The 19,363-nt window shown below is 37.7% G+C and overlaps 1 protein-coding gene across 1 annotated transcript in view; it reads left to right on the top strand.

Annotated features, from left to right (window-relative positions):
- LOC111862352 (serine proteinase stubble) overlaps positions 1-9,922 on the top strand; it is a 56,758-nt gene extending 46,836 nt beyond the window's left edge. The window contains exons 3-8 of the mRNA XM_023847666.1: positions 1,573-1,701; positions 1,856-2,020; positions 3,347-3,512; positions 4,770-5,062; positions 6,879-7,033; positions 8,244-9,922. Coding sequence (XP_023703434.1) covers positions 1,573-1,701; positions 1,856-2,020; positions 3,347-3,512; positions 4,770-5,062; positions 6,879-7,033; positions 8,244-8,402 — 1,067 coding nt within the window. The 3' untranslated portion in view covers positions 8,403-9,922. The remainder of the gene's footprint in view (positions 1-1,572; positions 1,702-1,855; positions 2,021-3,346; positions 3,513-4,769; positions 5,063-6,878; positions 7,034-8,243) is intronic.
- Positions 9,923-19,363: the final 9,441 nt, after the last annotated feature.

Below are 19,363 nucleotides of genomic sequence, written 5' to 3'. Positions count from 1 at the left end.
TCTCTTCACCGAGCCATTCCTGCTTTCTAACCTTTCTAACAATGTCGTTACACGACTCAAGCGCCCTTTGAGCGTATGCAGCAGGATGAGGAGTGAATAGGCCTGCATGTACTAGAAACCAAAAATTGGATTTTTGTCTAAACCTCGATGTCAATATTCATAGTTTCCTGCTAATACAATTTTCTCTCTATTCTGTGAGGCACAAAAGAAACAGTAACGGAGAGGTACATATATAAGCCTACATTTTATAATAACATACGACTTGTGATTGTGTGAGCATATGGAATATGTGGAAATGTGGATTCTTGGTAGGAAGATAGCCATAAAGAATGCCGTTTTCTTGGATGTGGCCGTCTGCAGCCACCTGCTCACGTTGGTTCCTCGCTCGCGAACTTTTTTACCCTGAAGATGAAGGCGATACGTTCCTCCGAAATATCGGTTCAAACAAGATCTACACGGCGCCACGACGACATTCTTCATAGTCACCGCCGTGAAAAACTAAAATTTCATTGGATAGCCATACATCTGGCAAACCCGGATAGTACCGGTTTTTATGTCTTGTCACGGGGTTCCGTCCGCTTGGTTAAAAATTGAGCAAATGTCCCGGATTTCGATCATCCTTGTACTCTTTTAACAAAACTACGGAGAAGATATTCTGAAAAAGTCTGTTGCCGACACAGAGCTCTACAGTGCTGTCTGCCAGAATAAAAAGAAAATGTAAACGTAACACGTATTGGGGTTTATGTCGTTATTTGGACTGTATGTAGTCTAATGACAGGATATTTTATTGAAAAAAATGGAAAGGATTATGAATGATGCGGCTGTCTTCATTTACCCGAAGTACTATCCACGAATTTTCCGGAAGGGACTGAAGAAACCAACGAAGATCCTGTCAGGATAGGTTCTCGGCAGAGATTTGAACTGAAAATATCCAGAATTCAAGTTTAAAGCATTTCTGTTACGCCACCTACTGAGTTGTCTCATTCCTAGTGTTAAAGAAAACTGTGATCAGTTCTTGTCTCTTAAATGTGCCCCTCCCCAATTCATTGCTTTTTGTCCCGTCCACTCTTCAAGTTATGGTCCGGATTTTCTTTCCAAAATTATGGCAGCTCTTATTATTGATATGTGAAAAATTCCAGAAGATGGTAGTAATTAACAGCAATAAGAGGTGCTTATTCTTCAAATGGCAGTGTAATCTTGACATTTGACGAAACTTTACATATCCTGCATATTCACCGAAAAAAAAAATGTCATTTCAAAGTGTTCATCAAGGGCTACGACGTAAAAAATACATCAGTGGAATTTTTATCCTTGGAGACAGTAACCAGAGATGTCAACTCTCAAACTGTTCTGTTGAATTGTCAACTGGCGTTTCATTAATTATTAAAACCATATCTGAACATCACAGTTTACCTGGCTGAATACTTTTGCTGGCTGTATTTAGCATATTTATGGGCAAGATTGGTTTGATTTCTGAAACTGAATTATCTAAAAGTAGATAACAACATTTATATCTGGTTTATGCAGCAAATTATAACCATAGTTGCCCTATCACTTATATCTGTGTTGCAGAAGGAGAGAGGCCACGCTTCATGCTTGCATCATTGTTAGGATACCCGTCTACATGTGTGTACAACAATGTGTTACACAGCTGCACTTACACCTTCACATGCTGGATTGTTGGAGGGCAACTCACCAAGGGTATGTACAGTGCAGTGCAGTGTACCAAAAAATATGTTGGCAAATTATTAATCCTTTGATCAGTCATTTTTCACCTGATGCTATATTTGTTTTAATTTGAGACCTAATTCTGATTCCAGCCAAGACAGTTAATTCAGTTTATTTTTCTCTGCAGGCTGCAGCGAGGGGGGTGTAGGAGGACTGGACCTAATGGCCGACCTGCTGTTCACATGCTGTGTGCCCCTGAAATCGCCTGCCCCTACAGTCAGTCAGGTGTTGCCAGTCCGCAGAGAAGATATCGACCACAGAAACAACGAGATTCTTGGTGCCTCCAGGACAGGTGATCTCAGTGTGTAATATCTGAGCCTCAAGACATACATGAATGTGACTCTGTCAGTAAGCAGTAAAGTCTTTTACATACATTTTGCCAATTAAATTTACTAAGTAATTACATAATGGGGGAATGGCTGAGGGGTCGGAATTCAAGTCACGGTGGGGGAAAGACTTTGTTCTTTTCCACGCCTTCCAGTTAAGCACAGGAACAGCTTTACATTTAGATAAGCATGTGGTAGCAGAACCTGAAATTCAACGCTGTTGATGCTAAAACCTTCCATGAAACATTATTTTAGGGACCAACTTTTGCTTCCATAGGTAAATATATGTCTTACAGGCATCTTATATAGAGCACATTTTGTCTGTCTTCTGAATATCGTGAATTTAATCCTTTCTTTAGGCTATAACTAGCTCGATCTGCCATTAAAACTCTCTGTCTTATTTCAGTAATGTTTCTGTTATCTTCCATTATAGTAGGTCCAGTATATTTTAATTCTCTCACCCTTTCAATTTCCTGGTCATTCGCTTTAAGCATGCTTGAATTAGACGACTTTTCTGATCCTTCCATGTATTTGGTTTTTAACAAAATCTTATTGTGTTCTATAGTAGGAGACAGCCTGAAAGTCAGTCCTTGAAAATGCAATGCTGCTTCACCATTCCATAATAAGGAACACACTGTCAGGCTCACCACTGAAATTAGATTATAAAGCTCCTGTATTTCTGAGGCATTTTGACCATGGATGCTGGCAACAGGAAATCAAATATGACATCTGTTGGCTCCTTTGAATTTTTTAAAACAAAAATTCAAAGAAGGAAATGCAGACCTACTAAATAATAATTGTAATGTTTGCTTGAGGCACCATATATGTTTCAATATAGAAACCCACAATTCCAGGGTGATGAATAACAGTGGTTTGAAATGGCTTAAAATGAAGTTCCTAAGAAAATTTTCTTGCTTTCCCCCTGAAAAAATTTCTGGTGGTGGCCACACAATTTTTATATAAATTAAGGAGACACCTGCATACATAATTATTATGCCTTAATTATACTATTACTATTATATAGGAAAGGTTTATGCTCAGTTATCAGAGTCTTGCTAAGTTATTTGAGATTGTTCATATTTTTCCAGTCCCGTCAGACAAATTTTGAGAGACAATCTTACAAAAGGCCACAAACAGTCCCACATCTTTCACAATTAGTGATTCACATGACCCTCATATACTGTGTATATGACCTCTGCAGTTAAAAAAGTTATTGAATAAACTAGGAAATGGAGACAAGGATATTCAGGTAAAACAAATATATATATGGTTTCATACTGTTTATTGTGCAGAGTGTGGAGTGCCAAGGATTACGCTACAGAAACGGATTATTGGTGGCAACGAAGCCTACTTTGGGGAGTTTCCATGGCAGGCGCACATCCGCATTGCAGGGTACCAGTGTGGGGGTGTGCTGGTCAGCAGGTGGTATGTGGCTACTGCAGCACACTGCATTCACAGGTCAGTTGTGTAATATTGCATTAATGATGGTCTGTCTGCGTTGGCTGACTTTTGTGGTATTACTGCTAAAGATGTTATACTTAGACAGTCCTGTTAATTATATTTAACTAGCATGTCCATGCGGAAAAATCAGTGCCACAGTTTTTTGAGATAACTATCTAATACAGGGGTTCTCAAATTTTGTGTTTATTCAGCCCCTTAACATAATTAATAATTTTAAACAAAGTTATTGAGGGGCATGCGGTAGCATAGTTGGTTGAGGAACTATGCTATAAGCCAGAAGGTCGTGGGTTCAAGTCCTGATGAGGTCATTGGATTTTTTTCAATTGACCTGATCCTTCCAGCCACACTATGGCTCTGGGGTCGACTCAGCCTCTAACAGAAATGAGTACCAGGATTATTCTTGGAATATTCTTGGGCGGCCGGTGTGTAAGGCTGACAACCTTGCCTCCATCTATGAGCCGATTGTCTAGAAAATGTGTGAACCTCAACATCTCACAACCCTATGGGCCTACACGGCCTGTTACAGGGATACCTTTACTTTTTTTACTTTAAACAAAGTTATTGATGTCATTGTGGCTAATGAGAGAGGAATCAAATGCATTTACTTTTACTGGTGTCTGGCAGCTGCAGGTGCATTCCCAGAAAACAGATATATTCACCATGCAAGAAATTTTCCTTATTATGTTTCATATAAAAGGGTATGGAGGTTGCATATTCTATGATAGAACTTATGGGTCATTGATTAGATGCAGGAGTCCAAGGATCCCTTTTGTTTCCTTTGTAAAAACAATGACATTGTTGTATTTTTGCCCCTTGTATCATTACATAGTTGCTCTGTAATTATTCATCCTCACATAAGAAAACTGAGTGCACCAAAAGCTTATATAACCACATCAAGCAACAGAGTTCCTTCTTGCCATTGTTATATTGGATTGAAGCAGCCTGTACTAATTAACATGTAGATAAATGGTTGCATAGGGATTATAATGGTACTCATTGTTGTTGCAGTCCCAAATCTTTTCTTATGGGAGTAAGAATGGAGAAATAAGTTACCTTGATTCAAATTGCCTGTAACAACAGAGTTAACGACTTCTCCAACTGGCCTAACTAAAACAAACAACTATTGTATTTACATACCACTAACATCATTAGCATAAAAGAAAAAGTGCCATGGGGACTCCAGTACCCATTGGATAGGAGTGTGAGTGGACCCCAACAGTGATTGATTTCAATAGACGTTTTATCTTGTTGCAGGGCACGTCTAAAGGATATCACAGTGTACCTGGGGGAGTATGACACACAGAACACAGGCCACTACATTGAGCCACTTCCAGAGGAGATCCTGAGGGTTGTGCACAAGATAATCCACCCAAACTTTCAATACAGGATCACGCAACCTGACAGATTTGACTTGGCACTACTCAGATTATCAAGACCAGTCAGTTATCGTGAGAACATCCTTCCCATCTGCCTACCACGACATGATGCATCATTCTGGGGTCAGATGGGTGTTGTGGCAGGCTGGGGCAAAACGGACACCACTTATGGTTGGTAAAATGTCCCTTCACTCCTGCCATATTATGATTCTCACATATGTTGTATGTTACCACTTCTTGGAAAAACAACTCAAATTATATCAGTTCTATAACAAACAAAACAAGAACATATCTGCCACTTTTTTCACTTCTACCTGAAGTATTGTTTTTGAAACTGAAATCTTCCTAGATCTCACACTTATAAACAGTTCCCACACAGTTTTATTAATGTCCCTATTTATATCCCTTTTCAGTTTCACACAGTGCCACAAATATTTTATTTCAACATTCCTCTTTAACATTGTGTAAACTTTGGTTTCCCCTGCATTGAATTCTTGGTGATCATCTTGAAATTTTGTTTGATTCATAATTCTCAGTAGTGTAGTTCTCAGGCACTATGATAGAAGCAGGAAGGTCATGGTTTCGATTCCCAATGAGGTCATTGGATTTTTTGATTTACCCAATCCTTCCAACTGCACTATGGCCCTGTGGTCGACTCAGCCTCTAACAAAAATGAGTACCAGGAATCTTCCTGGAGGGTAGAGGGCAGCTGGTGCATAAGGCTGACAACATCACCACCATCTGTGAGTCTATTTTCTAGAAAATGTGGGAGCCTCTACCTCTCACAACCCTATGGGCCTCCACGGCCTCTTACAAAGATAGTTTACCTTTACTGTATATCTCACAGATCACATCTTATAGCATATTCTGTATATCTGCATATCTGTCCATATCTCCATCTACTGGATAATTTGTAAATTCCTCTGGAAATCCCAACAATAATTTATAATCACAGTATCCCTCATAGCCATGTATTTCATCTACAGAGTGATTCTAAATTATTGTCGGGGTTTCCAGAGAGACTTATGAATTACCCTGTATATCCATACATCCACCTACCTTACCCCCACCAATTCACCCATACATATATTAACTATGCCATTTCTCCAGTAATAGAATGCACAGATTTAATAACATTAATGCTAAATCCTATTAGTCAGCATCATATTTGCACAACTTACTTTTCTGATATCAGTTTTTCTATTATCTTCTCATATCTTTCTCAGTTTTCCTTAATGTCTTTTACTATATATTTCCCATCCAAGAATACTTTTAATTTAACTGTCTAACAGCTGGGGAACAGAATAAATCATAGAGTTTCCCATTGCCCCTGTCTCCTCCATTATACATACTGTGCTAAAAAAATAAATGTCTGAAGTTAGCAAATTAGCACAATGCATATGTAAAACAATTTCGTAGAAAGAAACTGTGGTGTGTGGTGAAAGCTTTCAGTGTTAGCCATCTGTTACTACACTCAAAGACAGCCAACTTAAGCATGTGAACAGCTTACAGATGTGGCCAAGTACACAGATTTTGCTTTATTTACATTTCAGTTAACACTGTTGGCAGAAGCAAGAATATTATGTATTCCATTCAGTTTCCCTCTTATATGATATTTGTGGATCTTTCTAGTATTGAATTTTAATGAGAAGTTGAAACGTAATGGTGATGGAACAATTCCTTGTTTCAGATTCTAAACAGGAAATGTTTCAGATCAGTATCTGTTAATACAAGAGGCAGATTTTGTATAAAGTTTAACCATATATAAAGGGTTTTGACATTGAGTATTGCAATTCATGTTACTGAGTTTTTAAAATTTTTCAGTCATCTGGTATTCTGAAAGAATACAGTGTTTCAGAAACAGACCTGTATCCATCCTCAGTCATAAATGTGTGGAAGTGTCTCTGCTGTGTTCTGTTTGGAATATTAGATTATAGACAAAGTCCAGAAACCCACTAATACTGATATTTATTGTTTTGTTGTGTAGGTAAGACAGGGACCAACATACTACAAAAGGCAACAGTGCCTATTCTGAGTGATGCAGAGTGTCTGCAGTGGCATGAGCACAAGAACATTAACTTGGAGCTGCATTCTGAGATGTTCTGTGCCGGTCACAGTGATGGCCATATGGATGCTTGTCTGGTGAGTGAGATACAAATATTCAACTGTTGTAATACTGTTGTAATTTGTCTATTACATCCCATAATCTTATTAAATAGCTTGGGGTGACACTGAAAGATGAATATTTGGATGATAATTTCCAAACATGGGGATATTCCTATTTATCCTCCTGGCTGGCTTGTTGACTGATTATGTAACTGACTGGATGACTTGATTCCTACTGAACAGGTCAGGAGGGACCCAATCTGAATCTCACATGGTGATAAACCTATCCTGATACAAGATTTCCACTAGTTATTATCCATTCATCCAGGTAGATTCTGGAATAGTATATTAAAATATGCTATTATTGTTCATTCCCAGCACATTTCTCATCATTAAGAATCATATTAACCTATTATTCAGGCCGCATCATAGCTCAAGCGGTTAGTTGCTGGCATCCCACCGTGGCGGCCTGGGTTCAATCCCGAGTCTGGTCAAGTGGGATTTGTGGTGGACAAAGTGACGTTGCGGCAGGTTTTCTCTGAGTACTTCGGTTTCCCTGCCAATCTTCATTCCACCAGTTGCTCCACAATCACCCTCACCTATCATCTGGGGCTGGTACAATAGGCCAGAAGTGGCCGCAGTACAAGGGACTTAGTCCCACCCCACTAGAAAAAAAAACCTATTATTCAAGTCTATGTAATCTCTGTAGTTGATAGGGTGCCGTTAGAAACTATGAATCTGTTGGAAATACCTATCTACAAATGTCACGATCATACAAATTATATGGCCATTAGAGAAGCGTTCAGTTATATAATCCAAATTTTCATCAGCATCACAACTAAAGCCCACAGTAGGACCTCCAATGTTCTCAATGATGTCCTCACATCATGGAAAAATCACTTCAATATAACAATACATAACTGATAGAGATATTGGGTTTTCGGACTTTATCCATCGTCCTGGTTTTAAGATAACTAAGAAAAACATGATGTTTCTGAAAACCCAATATCTCTATGCGTTATACACCATTGTCAGAATCCTATAGTAACTACTAATACATAACTGTATCAAAATCAATTCATGCTGTTAAGTTATTGAATGACAGAATATTCATGCATTTGAAAGGACCCTAACATCCTTTTGTCCTGCAAGATACGCTATGTCAGCTGCAAGGAATCAGAACTTCCTAAGAACAGTATTCTTTCATTTACAAAACAAACAGTATGAAGCAGCTTACTGCTTTCAGGGGGATTCTGGTGGACCATTGATTGTGCAGCAAGATGGTAGGTGGATGCTGGCTGGTATCACAAGTGCTGGGTTTGGCTGTGCAGTGGACCATCAGCCAGGAATATACCATAAGGTAGCAGACACAGCTGGCTGGATTGCAGCACATATAAACTCATGACTACCTCAAGCACTGCAATGATGACACTCAGAGCATCTTCTCTAAATGTTCCCAAAGATCTGGAAATTTTTAACAGATTTAACTTTGATTAATTTGCTTAAGTGAAATGATCTTTCAGGCAGGTTTCCTACATATAGTAAAACGAACTTAGATACTTGTACAGTGAAAGTGCTTATGGACACTATTTCTGAATACTATTGATGAACATAACTTAGCAATGTTTTTCATGATCGTTATCTTTCAGTTTTCACTAATAGAACTGAAATCTAGGACATTAAAATGGCCTGGGCATGTAGCTAGGGTGACAGAACATGGAATACATACAATAATGAATTTTATCAGGAAAACCTCTTGAAGAGAAGATAACATTAAGTGGAATGTTAGGGAAATACATTGTAATATTGGAAGGTAAATGGACCTGGTTCAGGACTGTGTCCGGTGTCAAGTTTTGGGATAATGATATTAACTTTTCTGTCATAATTATTATTTCAGCACAGTTCCAACAATAATAAATGCTCCAATTGTAAGTTTAATGTCTTGTTGATTGTGATATTATGTTTTGTTAGTTATGATGTTGAATCTGGGCATACAGGCATTCCCCAGTGTGCACGCAGGTAACATATAATGTTACATTCACAGAAGTTTTTTTTTTGTGATAAAAAAATGTTATAAAGAAATTATATTTACATCATTAAGGTAAAGTGTTTATCAGATATGTTCAGTAAAGTTGGAGCGGCCATAGTTTTACAGATACCTGTCACATGTGTTTCTTACTTCCAACAGTCTGGACTCCAGTAAATCCAGCTACAATTTTATCTGAACCATTTGTATATCTGTATTAATTACAAGGAGAGATTCATTCACAAAATATTTAAGGAGGTAGGCCAAAGAATATTCATCTTCTGATTCAGACTGATGCCTTCATGACTCTAATTGAGATTAGGGGGATGTTCTATTGACATCACATAAAATTAAAACTGAATGAAAAGCAAACAAACTTGTCTTTGAATTACAGTTGATTTTTCATCATTCATGTATTCTCAAAAATATTAGTGCGAAGATTCTCTCTTATCTGATGGCTGTGGTTACCAAACCAACTTCAAATCAGAGTGCTAGAACTATCTTTATTTACAGAAATACAAAGCATCAAATCTAACAAAGCAATGCAATCCATTACTCTGATAAGAACACCTTCAATTTGATTACATTGCTATTCAATTAATGAACTCTTCTGTGTAATTAGAAAACAATATCTAGACCGGTGTTTCAGAAAAGGTAGTCCAAGGCAGTCCATCAGATGGTCCATAGTATTATAGAGCCCGTATAATAATCTGACGTATAATAAATAAAATAATTTAAATTTAAAAAATTGTGATAAATCATTGTTTACAAATGTTTGTTTTATACATATGGATAGAAAATGGTAGTTTATGGCAATATTAACTATAAGATTTGCCTGTTCACATAAAAAAATTGTAATTGTGTGCTCTTTATATCTAAGAGAAATAATATTACAGCTGAGTTGCTGTAGACCAACATCAGAGACATCTAAACTAACTTGTGCATTTCCGAGAAAAGTCTGGAACTAGATAAACATATTTTGCAAGATATTAGGTTGACACTGTGCAGCTCTCTCTTTTTGGAATGTGATACATTGTAGTCGAGTAGAAATTTACCAACATTTTTTCAGGAAACTACTGTCTCCATCATAAACCCTAAAGATTGCAGCATAAGGTTTCTCTGAAATTTTGATAAATGCCTATCAGAATACATTATGTCAAATCCCAGAAATCAGTGTAATTTTCAAAATATTTCATTCACTTTTTACTACTGTTTTACAGTATTTTTTCTACATGTCCAGCACCTATCTCAAGGTATATCTTCACAGACTAAATAAGATGGTCCCTGGCAACTTATGAGAATATCTGTGCTGAAGGATTTTCAGATGTCTTGAATTCTGTGCTTTAGATGAGCTGCATTATTAATTTTTACAGAGCAAACCTGCAACTTGATGTATCATAAAGCCCATTCCAAAGCTTATCTCTACCTAATCACTGTCATAGAAGCATCTCATCTAATGACAAGTAGTGATTTACATATTGCGGTGAGTCAACACCTTGAATGAACCACTTTATTCTCCTTCCAAGTTCATGTACTCGTATAAATGGAGTTCATCATGAATATTTATTGTTAAATTTCCCTGATGTTTGACCATAGACCCACGCATCATGCCTCCACAAGTAAATGATCTCACTATATTCTTTTATATCTAGGGAGATTATTCAGCTGTGTCCGAAAAGAAATACTTTGAACTGGTTCCAGATTTTTGTGTACCTTATATTAATAGTGTACTACTATGTTATCTATAAACAACCTGTGTTCTTATATCAAACTATGTATGCTTATCTAAATTTTTAAGCAACTCTTCTTCCCTGTCCAGAACAGTTGAAACAGTGCACTTAGTTATTAAGGAACTACTGTAGTGCACTGAACTGTCTTATGTATGTTAAATGACGATTTTTAAGTGCCATAAGTACAAAATATGGGCCTGAAATGGGTAAGGTTAAGATATTACATTGCACTGGTTAGAAGACTAGTAGTTCAATCTTGAGACCACTGCCTTAGTGTAATTTACACAGCTGATATATAGACTGCAAATACTGAGGCAATGCTGTTAAATATAATTCATTGCTATAGTACCAACTGACAAAATTGGGTACTAGTTAATAAGTTCAAATGTTTATGTTAAAGATACACACTGCAAGTAAAATCTGGATTCTCTAGCAGGTGAAGGAAGTAGATACATTAAAATACTTTGGATGAGGTCTGCTGCTTCCATTCTTGTAGGAAAACGTTTAAGTTCTGGTAAAATAGGCAAAGTTTCACAAGTTCTGAAGATAAAATCAATGAACTCTTATATTATTCCAACGGTTTAGATAAATATAACTGGAATTTAATTAAATTTCTCTCATCTACTTGATTCTGTGAATAAGATATGACTGCTTTGGAAGACTGTTTAAACTAAATTGAGTGCTTAATACGTATATTGTAGGTTAAGATATCTTTTATGAAAGTGAAAAGAAAAAAATATTTTTTTTTTAAAGTTAGTAAACTACATACTGGTAACAGGAAAAGCAAAGCAAACTTCATGATCATGTGGATAGCTCTCCTGTTTTTTTTTTTAAGTTTCCAAGTTCAAATTTTGTACCAGGCACTGGCTTTACTGACTAATGTTTTTTTGTGGTTTTACCCAGTTTCTCCTCAAATTAGGCCATGACTTCTTCCTTTCACATTCATAATAAAATAATCATCCTATCATTCAGTCTTGGTTTTTCTGAACTGTTGACGGTGTCATTAAATAAATCACAAATACTTAAATAAAAGAAAACAGTGCACATCTTTCTGATATGTTAGCATACTAAACTCATTTTTGAGAGAAACGTTTAGTTTACTCCTTGAATGAGTAATATATGATGATACTTTTATAGAGAATAAGAAACCTTATCATGTGAGGATCAATTGTTTACATTAGCAGAGTCCTGCTTGATAATTTTAATAGCATTCCCAATTCTTGTCCCATTTTCTTTCTTAATACACATTGTCAGTCAAGTAACTCCAAAATACTGTTCAAAGTTAACTCTTTTCTGTTAACAGTATGAAGTGGAGGGTGTGTTGAATGTTGTTTTTGCAGCCAAATTTCTTCGTACAGAAAATCTGACATATAATTGCATAAGAACAGTAATGCAACAAAACTGTATTATAAGAGGTTATAGACTAATCATTATCATGTACCTAAGTGTAACTACAGTCTTTTTATTTGAATATAAATATAATTAATTTTAATAAAATATGTGGGTTACACTATTGCTAAGATTAAGGAAATCTAAAGCTTTACCTCCATTCCCCATGTAATTTTTTTTTTTTGAGTTGTGGTTACACATACAAACAATTTTCGATACAAATAACTACTGCAGAGATAAAGAAAGAAAAGAAATCATAATTTGAAAAGCAATAAAAATATAAAATAATGACTGGCAGGAAGAAATTATAGGCTACATGTCATAAAATGGAGATCTCTTTAAGATTCATAATTTCCATTCGGAATAAGTTTCTGTGTGGTACATCACGAAAAAAGTCATGATTCAAAGCATTGTAATATCCTTAACAACCATGATGACATACTGTTATTGTAGATGTGTTATTTTGTGTGTCTTGCTGAGTTAAAGTGGCATATATACAGACAAGTTTGTGCCTGAAATAATTTGGTCCAGTACTTCTAAACACAGGGTAAGCGTGTGGCAAGTCAAGAACAAATATGTTGCAATAGTTCGTGCACCAGTGACATCTGTACACAGAAATTTGTGATTTTTTTCTTGCAGCTTGCTCAGCTCCACTGACTACTGATCTCAATGATGACCACCAGATTGAAGCACAATTAGCTTCCTAACTTATTATTTACTAACAATGTATTATTTATTGCTGTTATTTGTTGTTTATTAATAAAAATATAATTTGTTTTACTTCATTTTTTCACAGCAAATTTTAAGTACTATTGAAAAATGTGTCTTGTGTATCCAAAAAATGTTACATTTAATGTCAGAATCTTTAGCATTCCTGTACATATAGCAAGATTCTTTATAAAATGTTACATTTTAATAACCCATTCTCTGGTAATGGAACTTTGAATTTCATTGTCATCTAAATCATACTCCCTCACTGGACAAAATCCTTAGCCAATTCCATCCACTTCAAAACACCTCTCATTTAACATGCTGTTATCACCTTTCATTCTTCTAAGTGCCTCATTTCCAAGAAGTTTCATGCTCATATTTCTGTATGTGCCCCACAATATCCCTTCCATTGTTGTGGTAGTTGTTCCTCACTGAAAATTGAATTAATTTGTTGATCCCATGTGGTAATAATTTTACCTCCAGCTTGGATAAATTCTTCTAACAATTATAATAAGAAGGAAACAATTTGTTTATCACTTACAATACTTGTTTCACAGCAGGATTCCTTTCCATCACCTTTCATTTAAAGAGCTATATATATTACAGCTTAATTATGAGTTAAACTAATGGCCAGAGTTTTAAAATTTAGAATACTGAGTGAGAATTTGGAGAAAACTATAATGAGGAGCTTCATAACGTGTACTCTTCACCAAATTGATTAGAATGAGCAAGTCAAGGACAATGCGATGGGCAGGCCATGTAGCATTTATGAGGAGAACAGGAAAGCATTTAGGATACTGGTGGGAAAACCAGAAGGAAAGAGGTCACTAGGAAGACCGAAATGTAGGTGAGTGGATAATGTTTAAATGTATCTTAGAGATATGGGATGGCTTGGTATAGATTGGATCAATCTGGCTCATAGTAAGATCCAATGGAGGGCTCTCGTGAACACGGTAATGGATCTCTGGGTTCCATAAAATGCTGAGAAGTTCTTCAGTAGCTGCACAACTAGTGGCTTCTCAAGAAGGACTCAACTGCTTTGAGATTAATGAGTTTTTGTGAAATAAGTCTCTCTAACAACTTTTGTATTTTAGAAACGAAATTTGGTTAAGGAAAAGGAGCTGCAAATATGAGATTTCTTAGGTAATTTCCGGTAAGTATAATTGTATGAGACTTAATGCCAAGTGAAAATGTAGCAGATCTACTGCAAAACGGGAGACTTAACGAAAGAACTTAATGAAGCGTAATCTGTTGCAACTTAGATAAACCCTCTACATCTATATGAAACACAGTCTAACTAAACATTCCAATGAATAAGTAACTCATATTTCACGTCAGTACTGAAGTTTGCTATGAAATGTTACAGCCAAATAACATCCTAACCATAAACAAGATAAACTCTATTAGTGTCACAGAGAAGCGGATTCTGCAACATGACGTCACGAGTTGCCCCTCTTGGTACATGTTGAATAACATGGCAGCAACAATACGCTTGTGTTTAACACGTTTATTGTCCTATTTCTTTGTATGATCATAATTTAAATTTATGGCGTGACAGGACATTCCTGTGAACAAGTAGGTTGCCACTTTCGCTGTCGACAGCACAGGGTCCGGCTGATAAACGTCTCCTTTCCGTTCCCTCACGACAGCGAGAAGGAAAGTTAAGTGGTTCAGTAGGTCAAGTGCGGGGAAAGTGTACAGTATTGCTGTTACTTTCCAACTGTGACGTCACGAAACAGCTCACGTTATCCCGTTAATTACAGAGTTGTCAGATCAGCGTGTTAAATTAGTTAATTACCTTCCGCCCCATTGTTGGCACGCTTAAATATTTCGTTAATATGCGCTAGATATCTCGTTTAGAACCCGAAACGCTTTGGGTCTGGATTTGTTGGTGTTCGAGAATATTAGTGAAACAAATGTGTCTCGCTGCACTCTCTAGATAGGTAAAGTCAAAGCACTCTTGACTTACTGAACTCATACGTAATCCTGGTATTCTACGTATTAACAGAAAAGGGTGTTTTAGTTTGAAAACCAGGATTTAAAGGACTAAGTTTGCATTGTCTAAAGTTTGTCAGGTATGGCAGTCACGTACGATCCGTTTTCCTGTAGCGCCCACACCGAAACACGGAAGAACTGCCCCTGCCCGGAAGCAAGGCATAACAGAAGCGAATCCTTGTTTACACATGAATAACAGATAGAGGTGAGTTGTCAACTTCACCCTCCGGCCCAACTCCGGTACCCACTGGTCAAAACTGTTACTGATATTGTTTTGAAATGACGAAGCGTGCAACATTATGAACATTATTTTCTTCTGGGATGTAAAGTCGTGTAATTTGTTACACAGGTACCCACCTTTCGGAGGAATTTTATTCTGAAGATGGAGGTATTACGTTCCTCCGAAAGATTGGTACCTAACTGCCAGATTACACCGTGCGGAATTCAGAAGATAGTAATTCTCACAGTAATTTTATTTGAGATCTTCAAATTTCATAACGCGCATAAGTTCTTCCTTGAGAGGCAGTTAGATAGAAAAAGAAAAAAAAAAACCCTGCTTCTATAGAACTCGAAGATTTATTAACGTGTTCACAAGTCAGTCACTGCAGCTGGTCCTCAGTTAAGTGAAATGCAGTTTATCGCGTCACGCCTTGTTATCATATATACATCTATTTCCTTTCCGTTTTGCCTTTCACATACGCCTAGATGTCCAACGAGGATTGCCTAGGCAGACTTTACTGTTTAGGCTCACTCAAATATCCCCCAAATGACTGCTACATGTCCTTCCTACTCCATCCTTCCTGGTTTGATCAAATTAACACTAATAATTGATGAGTACAAACCGTGAAGTTTCAAATTACGTTATTTAGCATCTTCTCTCCTTCCCCGTATTCATTTAGTCTCCTCAGTACCTAATTCTGAAATATTCTCAATGTTTTCTTTACTCAGAGGGAAAGACCACATTTCCCACACACAGAAAAAGAATTATCCACGGGAAAATGTAGAATTTCGTACATTTTAAATTCGAGAGATTTTTAAGTGAAATGTGAATGTTCTTAACTAAATAAATATTTCCAAAATGAAGTCTGTTTTAATTCCGCTACGAACATAATTTTTATTCACTTTTCAACACAGAACACTTTACCACATTTTCAACCTAAGTTTGAATATTCTTGAGCATTATAAAATATTCTTACGCATCATATATATTTGTCTCATATTTAACTTTAAATTTAAATTTAAATTTAGTAAATAACACATTGAAAAGGATTTGGATAGAAGTGGTGGTGGCCTAATTTAAGGTTAGACTCCGACATTTTCCTGGAGCATCTAAAGTGAACCACAAAAAGGATTAAAGTTGGGAAAGTCGGTGTCTGACCTAGTTGAGATTCGAACCTACGAATTCCAATCTATAACATTACCTCCTCAGCCAACGCGTTCGGTAAAGTATTGTAAATAACAAGATGTTAGAAGGATCAGCAACCCATTTGGAACCTAAGCACTATACTATACTATACTATACTATCGTATAAGTGAAGATGCAATAATCAAATAGAGTGACTCAACACGTTTCATAAGCCATCTAAACACTTCTACGTGGGCACCGTTTGTTAAGCGCAAAACGTCGAGTCTGTAAGCTATTCTGATATCCACCAAGTGTTCTCCTGCCTCACAGGTTTGATAACGCCATTATTTATATGAGCTTTCAGTGCCTGGAGGTGTGGAGGACAGCTGAAGATCTATTACAAGCAGGCACATAGCTATTTCAAAATGATCATCATTACCTTAAGGTTAATTGAGGGGTAGGAATTAAAAATGTACCAAGATCTATACCCTTCTCCGCCCTATTCTATTTGCCATACATAATCATCCTGCCATGTGATTTCATGTCTCAGTTTATTTGAAGGTACTTACTCAAATTTGTCGTACGAAACAGCGCCGGGTAAGAGGATTTTTTTTATTGCTAGTGGGGTGGGACTAAGTCCCTTGTACTGCGGCCACTTCTGGCCTATTGTACCAGCCCCAGATGATAGGTGAAGGTGATTGTGGAGCAATTGGTGGAATGAAGATTGGCAGGGGAAACCGAAGTACTCGGATAAAACCTACCACAGCGCCACTTTGTCCACTACAAATCCCACTTGACCAGGTCCGGGATCAAACCCGGGCCGCCGCGGTGGGAAGCCAGCGACTACCGCTTGAACTATGGCCCGGCCCTGGGTAAGACGATTTGTGTAAGAAATGTAAAAACTCGTCTTGAAACACTTTGTCACAATATGTCTGGAAGGGCGAAGCAAAGGTGTCAGATCATTCAATAAGAATAGCTATCCTTGCCGGAAATCGAATTCGAGATCTCCATGGTGCAGAGTATGTTAAATTCTTTACATTTTTTGGAATCCAGGACGTCATGATTGCCTATCACCCTGGCCGCACGGTGTGAGACATGAACGTTGTCTTCGCCAGCTCGAACGCAGGGATCATGAGTTCGAATCCCACTCAATATATGGATGTCGTGTGCGTTTATTCTGTGTTTGCGTCGTTCTATATCTAAATAGCGGCCTTGCGATGGGCTTATCTCTCGTCCAAGGAGTCCTGCCGACTGTGTATAGGATTAAAATTTGAAAAAGTGGCCAAAGTCCAACAAAAGGACTATAGATAGATAGATACGAGTACATAGATAGATAGATAGATAGAACGTCATTATCATATTCACAAGACCGACCACGGGACCTTATCCTGAATCATCTGAAACCAATCCATGCACTAGAATTCCGTTCCTTTAAGAGCAATTTCAATATTATCGATACTCTGCACACAGGTGTCCCAAACTGTATCCTGCCTTCAAGATTTCCGATCAAAATGTTGTATTCATTCTTCGTCTTTCCCATGCGTACTACATGTATTACCTATCTCATTTTCCTTGATTTTATCACCATAATAATATCTGTCTTTCCGGGGGGGGCACAATATACGAGACACCTCATTATTCTCCTTGCGCCATCCTCCTGCAAATTTGTTCCACTTTTTCCAAATTTCCTCATGAGAATCCTATACAGAATTCTTCTTTTAGGGTAAGGAACTAAGATTTACGTCCATGCGAGACAAGAAGTATTATTACAGCTCTGTAAGGTTTAATAATACAGGATTATTCATAAATCCGTGAAACATTTTAAAAATTCACAACAAATAAATTATGCATCGGATCATGGTAATTCTTACGCCGATAGAGAATTAATCTCTCCAAGTCTTTTTGAAAGCCGCCACTGCCTGCTAATCTCAGGGATCTTCGCAACCGTATCACCGCAGCTCTGGCTCTGGTTAACCGTGATATGCTGACACGGGTGTGGGACGAAATGGATTATCGCATAGATGTCTGCCGTATCAGCAAATCTGGACACATTGAGCATCTGTGAACTATGTAAAAAACTTTGTGAGTTTATCTCTGTTTCAGTGTAATAAAATTTGGTATCCGTTGCTTAGTTTATTTATCGTAAATTTTCAAATGTTTCACGGACTTATGAATAACCCTATATTGAGGTTATGTCTGGTGAGCATTTGAGTGAGTGATCCCGAGGGATCTTTGATGAATTCTGTAGGCCATTGTTCAGTTTTGCTCGTCCACTGTTCCTATTGGTCCAGAGGGGGCATCAGTCCCCACTCCTTTCCCGTTACATTGAAACAAAAAGCTATACGTATATGTAAACACCCAACCTAGGCATTTCGACCCTGAAGATGGAGGCAACACGATCACCCAGGGTCAGCAACACTGCTCATATCCACAAGACATTAAGCCCTGAGGGCTGAATTATATGTAAAAAAGTATCCCTGTAACAAACCGTAGAGGCCCATAGGCTTGTAAGACGTCGAGGCTCCCATATTTTCTAGTCAATCGGCTCACAGACGGCGGTAATATTATCAGCCTCACGCATCGCCCCCCCCCCAGCCCGGAATATTCCTCTTACTCATTTGTGTTAGAGACTGAGTCAACCCAAGTGCCATAGTGCGGCTGGAAGAATTAGATCAATTTAAAAATTCAGTGACCTCATAGGAACAAGAACCCCCTACCTTCCGGCTTGTAGCACAGTTTTTTTTTTTAAATTCGCTTATTGGAGGATAGAGTCCAACTGGGTCCACTCGGCACGGCGGCCACTGACTGGCCTATTGTACCTGCCCCGGGTGATTATGATGATGGAGAATTTGGTGGAATGAAGATTGGCAGGGGAAACCGAAGTGCTGGGAGAAAACCTGCCCCAGCGCCACTTTGTCCACCACAAATCCCACTTGACCAGAACCCGGGATCGAACCCGGGCCTCCGCGGTGGGAAGCCAGCTACTAACCGCTTTGTAGCACAGTTCCTCAACCAACTACGCTACCGCGTGCCTCCCTGAGAGTTGAATTAATATCAAATACGTTTTATTTCAAGTCAATTTGAAAGCAAATGAGAGTTATTCGCATTAAATTACCCCAGAATTGTTGCTAATTTATTACTGAAAAGAATAATTATTTCCATTCAGAGCA

This window comes from Cryptotermes secundus, unplaced genomic scaffold, assembly GCF_002891405.2.
Source record: "Cryptotermes secundus unplaced genomic scaffold, Csec_1.0 scaffold674, whole genome shotgun sequence".
NCBI classification, from domain to species: domain Eukaryota; kingdom Metazoa; phylum Arthropoda; class Insecta; order Blattodea; family Kalotermitidae; genus Cryptotermes; species Cryptotermes secundus.
Note: the sequence above shows the minus strand (reverse complement) of the source record. Positions and strands in the feature narration are given on the sequence as shown.